Here is a 13,600-nt window from a genome sequence, read left to right as displayed (position 1 = left end):
CAGGGTTTTGTACCTATTTTTCAGCATGTACATTATATGCTGTATCAAAGCACTATTGCTTTTTCAGGTATGGCAAACTGTTTTGGACTTGGCTTCCAGGAAGCCATTATAGAGAGACAAAAAATGGCACAGAGTCCTTTTAGTGAAGAAAGGACTTGATAAATGGCCTCAAAACTTTCAGATTTCTTTTCACACAGTTAACCACTGGACACTTAGATTCATAAGAAATCCCATTATTATGTGCTTCTTTACCAAAGCAAAATGTGTTGTTCAACTGGGGAAGAAGTACTGTGAACTATGAGGTTGGAAGCCTTTAAACCTATTACTAGTACAGGTGGAATCTTCAAAACTTCTAGAAAGAGCCAGGACTTTATCATTTTTTCAAGGGTTTTAAAATTTACATGTAGATTGTATTTGGAGTAAATAGGGCATTTTTTCCTCCTCTGGAAGAATACTCAATGAATTAAATAGGCGATGTTGCTATGGTTTTGGATCAACATATTTAGTAAAAGCTTTCTCAGCTTCACTGTTTTCATAAGCAGAGTGTGAAACAAAAGTTTAATTAAATTAGTTATTTAACTGATCAGCATTAACAGTATCAAGTAAACTGTGCCACATGTGTGAAAAGAGTATTTACAAAGCTGAGTGTTGTACATAAGCTGCCAACCACTAAACCTTCCTGCTTCCAGGTTTAACAGCTTCCCAAAGACTGGGAAAAGCTATCTTACAAAATAATCTGAAATCTCTGGGATGATTCTTGTGATAAATTTCTCTCTGTGCATTTTAAAATGTGTCTCCTTCTTTAAACACTAATGTTTGAAAAGACAGGCCTTTCTAAAGTCCCTGTTCCTTAGCATGAAGGCCAGGACACGGCCTGCAGGCTTCAAGAAAATGAACAGCACGCTACGTTGCACTCCAGAGTGCATGTAACCTCTTCAAAGTTCAGCCAGGCATTTCACCCACAAAGTTTTTACTCTTATATTTTTCAGCCTTATCATTTCCATTCAGGGATTGTCATCAGAGAAGAGTTCACTTACCCTGGAGGCTCTCAAATATTTTGTTGGAAATAGTAGCTGCAGATACCTCTGGGCAGAGGGGAGAGCTCCTCTAGAATGGCTCACACTTCCAACAGCAGTGCGGTGATTGTTCACCAGAAAAAAAGCTGTTAATTCAGTTAACCCACTTGCATAGAAAAATCTCATAAAGCAAAGAGAAAGTAAAAAAAAATTATTGAAATAAATTAATAATTTAAATAAAAATGTCAAAAGCTATTATGGGCCATTTAACCTTTAATCAAATGTGTTTCAGAAACAGTTTCACAGTTTACCTCTGAAAGGATTCATTGCAGTTTTATCTTTGCACATATGAACGTTTCTCTTTCCAGACATCGTTAAAGTATGATTTTTATTTCCACAAATCTATAAATATCCTACTGAAAAGCCAGAGGTCCCTGCTATCCTCTAGATGAATTCCCGTCAGACTGGGCACCTACCAAGCAAGGGAGGCCCTGCTGAGGAAGGGGGCTGGACTGATCAGTCTCCAGAGGTCCCTTCCAGCCTTAGCCACTGTCTGATTTTGGGATGCCCATAGTACATCACTTGTCCAGTTATATCAGAAAATGCCTAGCTCTGTAGCTTCTAACTACTCCTTAACATCTTGCTATAAGCTCATTCAGTTCTCCCCGCCTCTGCATGCCTGTCTTGTCCTTGTTTAACTGTTTGCGTGGGTAACGCAAATGCTGAGACTTTGAATATGCCTGATGCACAGAGAGCAGGGCTGATCATCACCCAGATAGGTGAGAAGAGATTCAGCCCTTGAAATAGGTATTGTGTTGTGGGTGTTTTTACATTTGTAATGGCACAACACTTTGACAGCAAGCCAAAGTTACTGTGGAGGATTTGGAGTAGCGGAGTGTTGAACCTCCCTGTCATATCTTACAAATGGATCCTGTTTTACATAAATGTTTGGACCTGCCAAAATCATGTGAGTAGACTTGATCACTGAATTTATGCCTTTCTTACAGACATGTGCCTCTAGAGCTATCACTAAAAGAACATCTCTGGCCTCACAGGAAGGGACATACGCATTAGATTTAGGGCATACATGAGCCAGGGACTTAGCAAGTTCTTTTGCATTTTGAAAAAGCCAGACATTTCAAAAACAAAGGTAAACACCTTGCTGTTGTGTGGATAGAGGCCAGCACAAGTTTCAGCAATGAGTAACTCTTTTCACTGAGCCAAAATTCACTGTGCTTTCTACTGTTGTCACATCCCTTTGATTTCTTTTCCTTCGTTATGGTGTCTTAAGTTTGTCTTGACATTTTTGCACCTGGTGCCAAAAATGCTTTATTTGGTAGGTGGTATTGTCTTTGGAGAAGCCCAGCATTATTCAGATTGAGCAATCTGGTCTAGCAGAAGGTGTCCCTGCCCATGACAGGGGGATTGGATGAGATGATCTTTGAAGGCCCCTTCCAATCCAGACTATGCTGTAATTCTATGGTTGCTTGACCAATTCAGATTTTTTTCCCAAGTGACCATTGATCAGTGCCCCCCACCCCAGAAAAAATGTTTGCTTTCAAAATGTAAAACAAAGGTAAATAGCCTTTGGCCCCTTCCTGGCTTTTGAGACACAGAATAATGGATAAGAAATTCAGAGTTACTAAAACCAAAGCTGAAGTTTATCATCTTACGTTCATCAGAACCACTCTCACGTTTGTCATTTCTCCATCACCAGTTGACCAGGGATGAATATTCGCTGAAATCTCTGATACTGTTGTCTGTCATCATCTGCCAGCTTTTATAATTTTAATTACAATAGTAATATCTGCTTCTGCTTTTATATGGAATATTTCAAAATCCTTATTACACGCAATACCAATAGCCTTTTCTATATGATGTGACTTCATGGGCTTTGCTTCATATTTGTAGCCCCTGCGGCACCTGCTTGAGTACTATGATTTTTTTTTTCATTTATTCTTAGCTTTTTGGGGCTGTCAGTCTCCAGGGAACTAAAGCAGTATCTATACTGTCTTTTATTCCATGGTCTCTTGATCTGTCCTTTAGTTTGTTGGATCCAAGCATCAGGCCAGCCTAATTTTCTGGGTGAGGTTTTTGTTTCCTGGGGAGTAGCAATGCTGAGGCCCTTGGCACGTAGTGGTCCTGGTAGCAATGGCTACCAAACTTCCTCTCTGACATCCAGACAAGGCTTGAAATTGATTAGGAAAATGTAATCACACACAAACACACCTGCACATACACTGTTTCTTCAGCTTACCAAAAATAAGTTATTTTCATTGTCCAGCTTCCTTACAGTCTGTAATATTGCAGATTTTTTTCTTTATTTTTTTGAGCTTAATATTCACAGCTGAGATATTTTTGCTTTAGTTGAATCGCAAGTGACATTTTTGTTTAAAATTGTTGGTATATAAAGCCAGGGAAGAGCTTTAGTTTTACAAAATCCCCTCCACTGAGGTGCCCCTAACAGTGTGTGAAACTCCTGAGGGGTCCGAGCCTGGACGTTCAGACCCCTTTGAGTTTCCTCGGGACTCAGCCCGATGGCAACTCAATGGAGAGAGAGACAGCTTCCATCCATTGTCCGAAAAGCAGTTTTAATAATACAAACCAAACAAACAATAAGGTCTCCACTGTATTGAAACAAACTGGGGCAAGGCAGTAACAAGGGGCAAATGGCAGGGTTTATAGTCTGACAGGGGTACTTATGCACCCTGGTGTGGATGGGGCATTAAGTTGGGGTTTGAGGGAAGGGTCCAATAGGAGAGAACGGTTAGGAATATTGAAATTCCTGCACCAAAAATCAACCTATGGTAACACAAAGAATGAGGAACCTTCTAGTAACATTTGCATGCTTGAACATGTGAATAAGCTCTTGCTTATGGCATTTTGGATGGGGTTTTCCAAAGCATTATTCCAGGGTTCTCTTCTTCCCCGGGAAATCACCTCTACAAGTATGTCCCCAAGTTCAGGTTATCAAGAGGGTTCAAGCAGGCACCACCCTGAGGGGGCCAAAAAGCCTGCCTTATTTCCCATAGCTTTACCCCTAAATGAGAAGGTATGCTAAAACTTTATTCCAGAGAAAAGCTGAATATGCCAGCAATAAAGTAACAATAGGTAATTTTAAACTAACCTTTGAAAATTCATGAAATACAGGCAGCCTTGTATGATTTAAAAAGGCAAATTTTAGAGTAGATGAACTTACAGCTTAATGAGTACACAGTATTATGTTCCTATTCTGTGATAGTTGGGGTTATTATGTTTACACAGAGTGAATGACTGCAAACAAACCCTTGAAACAGTGTTAATTAGATCCATGATTCAGATAAACTATTATCCTGCCAAGATGATTATGGTTGGAAGTTACTGCTATTTTTTAGTAAGGTAGACTGTTAAACAGGAAAAAAATGTTTATATTCAACAAAAAAGAAGATTTCTATATATGTATATGTATCTGACTCAGATATAATTTTGTATATTTTTCAGTTTTGCATATATATATATATATATATATATATATATATACACACACACACGAATCTTGTCCACGGAACTACCACTTGTCAGTACTACTGTACCCATACCGAGGCAGAAGCTGTTAAGCACCTTTGAGCACAGGATTTCAGGTTGTCTTGGAGCCAGGCACATGGAGGCAGAAATGCCTTTTCATACAACATACGGAAAAGAAAATGTGATTGAATATTGCATGCAAAAATTGAATTTAATATTCAATGTATATTATTTAATTAGATAAATGTTTATATGTTTTAAGGCAAAATAAAAATGTTTAAATGACTGTTTGACAAGTTATGAAGTTTGAAAATAGTAATAAGGTATTTCAAAACTGATCTTTATTCTATCCGTATAGTAACACAAAAGTTTTACAGCAGTACAAATCTTTCTAGGGGTGATAGAAAGGCACTAAGCCTAGCACCTCCAGCATCAAAAACTACATAAAAATTATAAACATTTATGCCTACCTGAAGGTAGGCATAAAACATTTATACATTGAATTTACGATTCCACAGCAGCTGTAATAAGGCTGTGTACATTTCTTATAGAATACCTGGTGTGAACTTTAAATAAAATATAGCCTTAATTATATAAAACAGAACGGCAAGGTTTTAATAAATTATGTGAAAATCTTGCAATAATGAAAATAACAGTCATGTATTCTTGAAGGACTACACAGACATGATTAACAGAGATGTCAACAGGCCCTTCAAGATGTCTGTTAAAACTGATTTTTTATGACATTGTTCATTTAAAGTTGTCCCTTTAGCATTCCTTATACTTATGTGTTTTAGATTCCTTAACACTGGAAGCTTTTCTTGAGGTAGCTTTGTGTTCAAGGCAGAACATGCATTTCCATATGTGAAATGAGAGGGCAGTAACAGGCATCAGCTCTCCAGACAGGGTTTAACAATGGCTCTCTGTGAGCTGAACTTTGCTGTGTTACGTAGACATTGCCTCACACACCAACACAAAACCAGGTTTTCTTACGCCTTCCAGAACAAATCAGGTGAAAGCCCAAGGTTTTGCTATTTCTAACCTTGAAGTCCCATTCCCACACTTGGTGTGACACTAACCTACATCTGTGTCACAGCGCTGGGTTTACAGAAGCCTTCTCTCAGAGGGCAAGAAATCTTATGCCCAATCTCTTACACAGGCTTCTATCCCAGTGATGGCACAGACCAAGCACAGCATTCGTGCAGTCCTCAAATCATTATCTCCAACCAGCCCTTCAGCCTCATTGAAGCAGTGTCAAGAGTGCTGTCCGTCAGGTGTGATGGGTCTCCAAACAAGTTTGAGAAGGAAAAACATCCTATATATGTATTGTTTCATCAAGACATCCTACACCATTAGTTCCAGCATCCATGTTTGACCTATTGGAATGAACTGAACCCTGCCAGGAGGTCTGCAGGAGGTTACATTCCTCTCATCCTGCCTGTGCATGACATAGCAGGTGCGCGGTGGCACAGATGGAAGCAGCAGCAGCAGCACTCAGGGCAGGTCCCAGGTCACTTAGCAGCTGAGCACTCATCATAGCAGTCTGCAGTTATGACTCAGCTCAAATAGCCCTGGAGACATTTCCAGGTTTTACAGCTCTGGGGTGCTGGATATGCTGGGCAGGAGGTGCAGAGGTTGCTCAGGCAGACAAATCCAGAAACAGAAGAGCAGAGGGCACAAAAAAATGCTGTTATAACCATGTATCCCTTCCTTCCTGGGCAGGCTCTGCCTTTGCCCACCACTTAGCCATCTGCACAAGAAAACACCATGGGCAATTAAATAAAAGATACCACACCCCAGACTGTTCTGATAAAATATTCTTTTGTCAAATAATTGTTGCATTAAAGGAAAGTTTCCTGGCTAGCTCACTCTCCCTTCCTCATAAGAGACAAAATCAGGATGTTGAAATTAATATTTAAGACAACATGCATGCATGGATGTGTGTCTCACCAGCCAGCCACACAGTTCAGATGCTGATCTTCCACTGATGGGAAATCAGAGGTGTCTGCATGCATATGTGTGTGTGTGTGTGTGCATGGTTTTCTGCATAGACTTAGCAAAATCAACAACACTAAAGATGTTTTTTCATAACAGAAATTGGAGTGCAGGTTTGTAGCCATCAGCTAGCTGTGACAGCACCATGCCTGCTTCTATCGATGTGTCCTCTCAGACAGTGGAAGTCTTCACAGAAATGAGTGTTTTTCTTCTCTTTCTGGAAAGAAGGACTTAATGTCCTCCTTCCTTTCTGGAACAGGACACTTTTACAGGCGTGCAGTGTCATGGGGGCAGTGGTGTGACAAGATTTGAGGGTCCTTTAGCTGTTCCTACAAGAGTCTCTACAGGTGAGAATTACTCCAGCAGAAGTAGTTTTGTTAGGAGTACCTATCCTGCTCAGAGAACACCAGAGGAGGTTATCATGGCAGAAGTGAATTTTGCCGAAATATTGGTGTCTGCACATTATTGGACCAGTGTGAAGTATAGGACATTTGAAGTACAGCTTCTGTTAGAGTTGGTTTTTTTTCTGTCTCTTCTGAAAGCACAAAACATCCTTATGTAGATAGTTCAGTACAGAATGTCTGAAAAAAAGAGGGTCAGCATTTTTGCAGGTATCTAAGACTTCTGTATTTCTCTTTACTGATTACTATTTTCTTGATTTTTTTTCTCTGCAGTTGAAAGTCTTTGTCCTGTTTAGTTTGGTTCACACCTGTCATGAACCTCAATTATTATCCATTGTCTGCTTCACTGGAAATACATCATTTCCCCTGTGAGTGTCTAAAGCAAACTGACAAAGAAAAATAAATAAATAGAAAATGCGTTAGGAACACAGACACAACCTCACAAAGAGCTTTCATTGTAGGCTAAACTGGAACACTGTTTTGTGTTGATATTTCTATTTCTATTTCTATCACAATGACTCGTTGCTACAGTGTTGCCGCCTCTTTCTACCTACTTCCTCTTTGTGGGAAGGGCAGGAGCAGTGAACTGCACACATTCAGAAAGGAAATGAGACCTCTCAGAAAAGAGAGGTGTTTTTCAGAACAATTAAAAGACCCAATTGCATGATCTAAAATTAACTGTGAAGTCTGTATGTCTGTCCAAGTCTCCCTACACACGCTGTATGGGGCACCCCAGGCTTCATTCGTGAGGGATTAGGAATGATGAACTATTTCTCATACTTTTCCATGGCACCAGGTGCACCAGAAAATGAACACTGAAGTTTTAATTAATGTAACCTGTGAATGTCAGGACATCCAGAATTAAAACACAAAATGCCAAACCATGTGTCACCAGGCAGAGGGAGATGAGTGTGGGTAATGACCCACAAGAAACTCTTACAGCAGTTGGTAGCACTGGAGCAGTTTGCAACAGAAAAGATGAAATTACCTAATATTGGCCTGAAATAGTCAGTTGATGCCTGTGTCCTCTTCATAGATTTCAATATAATCTTTTTACTGTTAGATTGAGATTGATGTTTGCTTGATGTTATTCACAATTTGCTGTCAGAGGATTCTGCTTCAGGAGAATTTCCTGTTGGACCTTAGTGCTTCTTATCAAACTGGCTATTGATAAGAATTACAGCTGCTTGCTTTTCTCCATTTATACCCAGTACTTACTTCAAGAAATAATGAAGGGTGATTATATTATACTGTCAATGTGATTTATCTTTTTAGTTGTTTTTTTAATATAAGTGTATACTTTTGAAATATCCACAAAATATAACCTGAACACAGGTGAATATTAGAATGCTTTGCAGTACTAGACTTCATAATAGAAATTTTTCTGCCAAAACAAAATCCAAAAATTTGTTTCCCATAGGAGATGTGCAGTGTTTAGAAAAATTTTGCTCACTCTACTTGGAGTTTAAATTTCTTCCAGCTTCTAAAAAGTAAATGTGCTCCAGAGAAATTCAGAATTAATATGAATATTCACCAAAAAAATTCCAGAATTCTTGCTTAAGCACTAGGTGGAAAAAACAAACTACAATACTTGGAGGAAAACAGAAGTATAAGGAAGGTACTTGCTCGGTTCAGCTGAGTGTTAAGAAAGATCACATTAATTTATGGAAGTCAATGGATCATGAGACACAGGTAAATCAGTATTATACTGATTCAAAATAGGATCCTGAAAGTTTTACTAAGAATGCTGCCTTCATTGCTAGGCTGGTAAAGTTAGGATTTGTCATGCATTTCTATCAGTGGTGATAATCCTATGCCATATCTGCAGACATGTCTAACAAATTGATTGAAACTCTTTTTAGTATCTTAAAAACATCATTCACTAAACTTAATCAGCATTCTCTCATGCCATGAAATCACTGGCTTTTTTTTCTGCAGTTGTGTCCTTTTTTTAATTCCATCACAAGAAGCAATTTTGTATTTTCAAATAGTCTCCAAGTGTCAGCCACTGCATTCATTTCCTCTTTTGTATGATTTCATAATTTCATTCTGGTTTTGCTTCCCAATCTGCAATGTAACTTCTTGCTCTTCGCTGTTGTGCTCAGTGGGTCTCCTTGGTGCTCTAATTGCTCACTAAGTTTTTTATTCATAGTCCACCATGATTCCCGGGAATGCCTATTGAGTGCCTTTGTAAAGCCTTTGCTAGTGGGTCACAGAACAAACCCAGCAATAAAATCCAGTCAGCTAAAGAAACAACCTGAGGAGTTCAGGCTCTGGCTATGATGCCAGCAGCAGGATCCCGAAAGGGACCTGTGGGAAGCAGCCCAAAGGCATAAAACTGCCCTGGGACTGTGAGCCATAACTGCATTTCTCTTTCCAGGGCATTTGCTTTATGCTGTAGGAGATGCCTGCCAGTCCCCACAGTTCACCCTGGGTCAGGGGCTCCCCACCGTTCTATCTCTACCCAGCCTACAGCTGCTTCCCTTCTTCAAGGAACAGGCTGGGGCAGGGACATGGCACCCCTCACTTCCCTCCCCACAGCTTCCTTGGGTAGATCTCACCAGCTGCAGAGAGATTCCTCTTGTCATTTGTTTCTTTTGTGTCTGTCCACAGGGTGGAGGTCATGACTTGCATATAAGCCAGCCTGCACCGAAAATAAGCATTAAAACTGGAATTTTAGAGGGATCAAGTCATGGATCAGAAAGGAAGGGTGGAAAGCAAGAGGAAATATTTGTGTGCCAAAGGCAACAACAAGAAAAAGTTCTTGTAGTGAAGAATATTTTGTCTTTGATTTGTCACTTGTCATGTTGTTTTCCACACCACAGGGCTGCAATCTAGCTCTCTCCAGCACAGAAATTTAATGATGAGGCTGGAGCCTCCTGTAGGACCACTTGATGTTTGATTGTGGATGCAGGCAGAAGTGCAGTGACCCTGGAGAGCCCACGCTTGGAGCTGGTAGTGGCGCTCGAGCTGGAGGGGTGGGGCTGAGGGCTGACACTTCACAGTGTAAGGCAGCACCAGTGTTAGAGAGGAATCTGTGCTGGCAGCAGGTTGCCAGTGAAGGGAAGAGGGGTGCAGTTTGGCACTGTTGGAAACATGGTCTTTTCACGTTGCTCTTATATTTGAAGTTCAAGTGTACCATACTGAATACATTTTGCTTTATTTCTCAGAGCCTAATGTCTTTATTTCACAGTTATAAAGAGAAAGAAAAAAACCCAGTGTCTCCCATTATTTTTCTGTCCTGTCAACAAAAATGTTTTTGCTTAGTTGGTCAGTTATGTAGTCCTTTAATCCTGATAAAACACCAGCAAAGATTTGTCATGAGTGTTACTCCAATTTGTTCAATGATGTTCCGGACATATTTTTATCCTTTAGTAATATCTTATTAAAGCAAGATTGTCTTATCAACAGCTTTAACCAAAACAAAATTACTATTTTCAGGCATTAGGATGGGAAATATTTGAGAGTAGACTGAAGCACCTCTGGCCTGAGAAATCCCATGACAGGGAATCAGACCAGAGGACACTTTTGATGAGATCCACATGCAGACTTGAACTGTGGAGTGGGACGCAGAGAAATAGAAGAACTTTAGCAACGCTGACTTAAAAGGGGGTTGATAATGAGTGACAGACAGCCGAGTCAGATGCAGGGCATCTTAAACTCCTACAGGGACACTCATGAGGGGCTGATGGTCCTGTCAGGGGCTATGTCATCTGGTGTGGGCTTCCACAGCCAGGCTACAGTGGGTGCTGAGTGCTGGGTGATATGCCACCTGCACTAACACCAGGAGTCAAGTGAGCCTCAGAGAAATTTCACTTTGTGTTCCAAAGATTTGGTGCAGATGGATCTCTGGAAGGCAAGATCCACCCCTGGGACAGAGCCATGATGCAAAACAGCATCAGACAGAAGAAACCAGCTGCGATAACCCCAAAGCCTGGGAGCGATCCAAAGCACAAAGAAAGAAGAGTGAACCTAGCAACCAGACCAAAATTCAGACCTCCTCTAAACTCTCTTTTCCTGTCCATGTGTTTTGTTCTGCTTTTTGTTTCATTCTGATTCTGGAGGAAATGCTGGCATGTGCTTCTTCTTCCCCTTACAGCTTAGATATAGTCAAGCACAAGTGGGTAGTATCTGAGGAGAATGTATTTTTTCTCAAAGCTGAGCTGTACCACAAGGATTTGGTACCAGTTCATTCATCTTGCACGTGGTGAAAAGTCCTAACACGGTACCTACACGTTTATTTTTTTCAACTGTTCTTTTTTGTCTTCCAGGATTTGGTATGACCACCCCAGCCACCGTTGGAGGCAAAATTTTTCTGATATTTTACGGCCTTATAGGATGTGCAGGGACCATTTTGTTCTTTAACCTGTTCCTGGAGCGTTTGATCACTGTCATAGCTTACGTCATGAAGTCCTGCCACGAAAGACAGCTGAGGAGGAAAGGGGTTCTCCCTCACAACGGCCGGCGGGGCTCGGGGACCTCTGAGGTGGACAGCCTGGCGGGCTGGAAGCCCTCTGTGTACTATGTTATGCTGATTTTATGTGTAGCATCCCTCATCATTTCCTGCTGTGCCTCTGCAATGTACACACCAATTGAAGGGTGGAGTTACTTTGACTCACTTTACTTCTGCTTTGTGGCCTTCAGCACCATTGGTTTTGGTGATCTGGTCAGTAGCCAGAACATCAGGTACGAGAGCCAAGGCCTTTACCGCTTTGGCAACTTTATCTTCATACTCATGGGGGTGTGCTGCATCTACTCCTTGTTTAATGTGATCTCTATTGTCATCAAGCAGTCCATAAACTGGATATTAAAGAAGATGGCCTGCAAGTGCTGCCACAGATGCCAAAGAAGATTATTTCGTTCACGGAGGAATGTGGTAATGCCAGGAAATGTGCGCAGCCGGAGAAACATCTCCATCGAGACTGACATTGTCAATGAGAGTGACACAGATGGACGCCGTCTGTCAGGAGAGATGATCTCCATGAAAGACTTCCTGGCCTCCAATAAAGTGTCACTGGCCATCATGCAGAAACAGCTGTCAGAAACTGCTAATGGGTATCCACGGCAAATGAGCTCTAATTCGAAGCAAAATGGATTCTCTGGTGGGGTTGGAGCCCTAGCAATTATGAATAACAGACTGGCAGAGACAAGTGTGCATAGGTAAAATAGTAACAGCAATAACAGCGAAACAGTGTGAACCATTTCAACAGGTACTGAAAAAACGTGAATCTAGTGAAATAGCCAAGGAGAGAGTACCACCAGAGGGTGGGATGATGTGAAGAGCCTCAGGATGCTTCCTGATAGAAGACCTCTTTAGGTTTTTGGGGGCTGTCGCTTAATGTTTTTGCATTGTACCAGTCCTGGCCTTTCTTCTCCATCATTCTGCTCCTCAAGGAGGTTACTGCAGGGAGATTTTAATTTAGCCTTCGGGTAAAATTTCTATGTCCCGTTTTTCTCCATTATGTGACACACAGATTTCAAGATAAGAAATCTGTGGGATGGGAAGAAACCAAGTATGTCTACTGAACACATTTTTAATTCAGAAATTGTTTGGAGCTTTCTGTCTTACTTTCATCATGCCTGTTTCCTGGAAGTGACTTATCTGAGACAAAAAGGTGAATCAGCCTTTGTGATATTGCAGATCTAATTTAATGGAAAATAGTATGAAAGTTGGTAGGTATATTCTGGAGCTATTGTAATGTGAACAGAGATAGAATTTTTTCTTTAGAATTTATTTAGTCTTTCCTATAAGAGAATACTGTCAAAAGTGATAGAATAAAAATTTATCCTACTTTTGTTTTCTTTTCTTCATTTGCAAAACATGATTCTTTTCCAAGGATACTTTTTGTTCTAGAATCACTGTGTCTTTCTGTTTCTAAAATGTCAAATTAAATTGAAAATTGACATACTGATGAGTGGTATGAATTATTCCGCAATAGGAATTAAAGACGTTCCAAATTTCTGTTCATATTTGTCTCAATTGTGACTGAAGCATCAGCATCATGTAATGCAACTAGTAACTGAATTTACACAACAGGCTTTAGTATGCAATTAGATTGCCATGTTAGCATCCAGAGTGTTATTATAAATGATTGTGATCAAAGAATCACTTCGGCAGTGTCCTTTCTCTCTTTTGTGTAACTCTGTCATTCTTCATCTGTTTCTCTGGCTTTCAGTGCTAATAATGACAGGGTCTTGATTAGGGAAATAGAAAGTATTTCAATTCCTTGTTTTTCTCAATGAAATGCTCTGAGTGTTCATTATGACTAGAAAGGAAGTTTCAACGAGAAGAATAATAACAGTGAGACGATTGTGAAAACAGGAAAAGTGATCTTTAATGTCAGTGAAATCTTCCTTTGTATTAGGTAGCTAGAGAAATAAGGGATTAAATTAACATAAAATCTAGCAAGAATTTAAGGAAGACTGGGCTGAATTCCTGATTCTCTTTTAAACATGCAACACCATAAAGCTAAACAATATATGAGAGTGTAAATAAGCAGAATTGGTCACAAAGGACCCCATCCCCTGGAAAGAATAGTATAGGCATCAGGATTAAATGTTTTCTCACAGCTGGAAAGCCTTTCAGAATACTGCAATATTAGGAAATTTAGAACATAATTATGCTGTTCTCTCATACAGAACCATGCAGATAGCCTTTTCAGTTTAATTTGTATTCGAAATTAA

At 40.2% G+C, this 13,600-nt stretch overlaps 1 protein-coding gene across 1 annotated transcript in view; it reads left to right on the top strand.

The window, feature by feature from the left end:
• Positions 1–12,662, top strand: part of KCNK13 (potassium two pore domain channel subfamily K member 13) — a 51,407-nt gene extending 38,745 nt beyond the window's left edge. Inside the window, exon 2 of the mRNA XM_040067545.1 lies at positions 11,188–12,662. Within this exon, the coding sequence (XP_039923479.1) occupies positions 11,188–12,080 (893 nt within the window). The 3' untranslated portion in view covers positions 12,081–12,662. The remainder of the gene's footprint in view (positions 1–11,187) is intronic.
• Positions 12,663–13,600: the final 938 nt, after the last annotated feature.

This window comes from Hirundo rustica, chromosome 6, assembly GCF_015227805.2.
Source record: "Hirundo rustica isolate bHirRus1 chromosome 6, bHirRus1.pri.v3, whole genome shotgun sequence".
Lineage (NCBI taxonomy): Eukaryota > Metazoa > Chordata > Aves > Passeriformes > Hirundinidae > Hirundo > Hirundo rustica.
The sequence above is the reverse complement of the archived record's forward strand: the minus strand, read 5'-3'. Positions and strand labels throughout refer to the sequence as shown.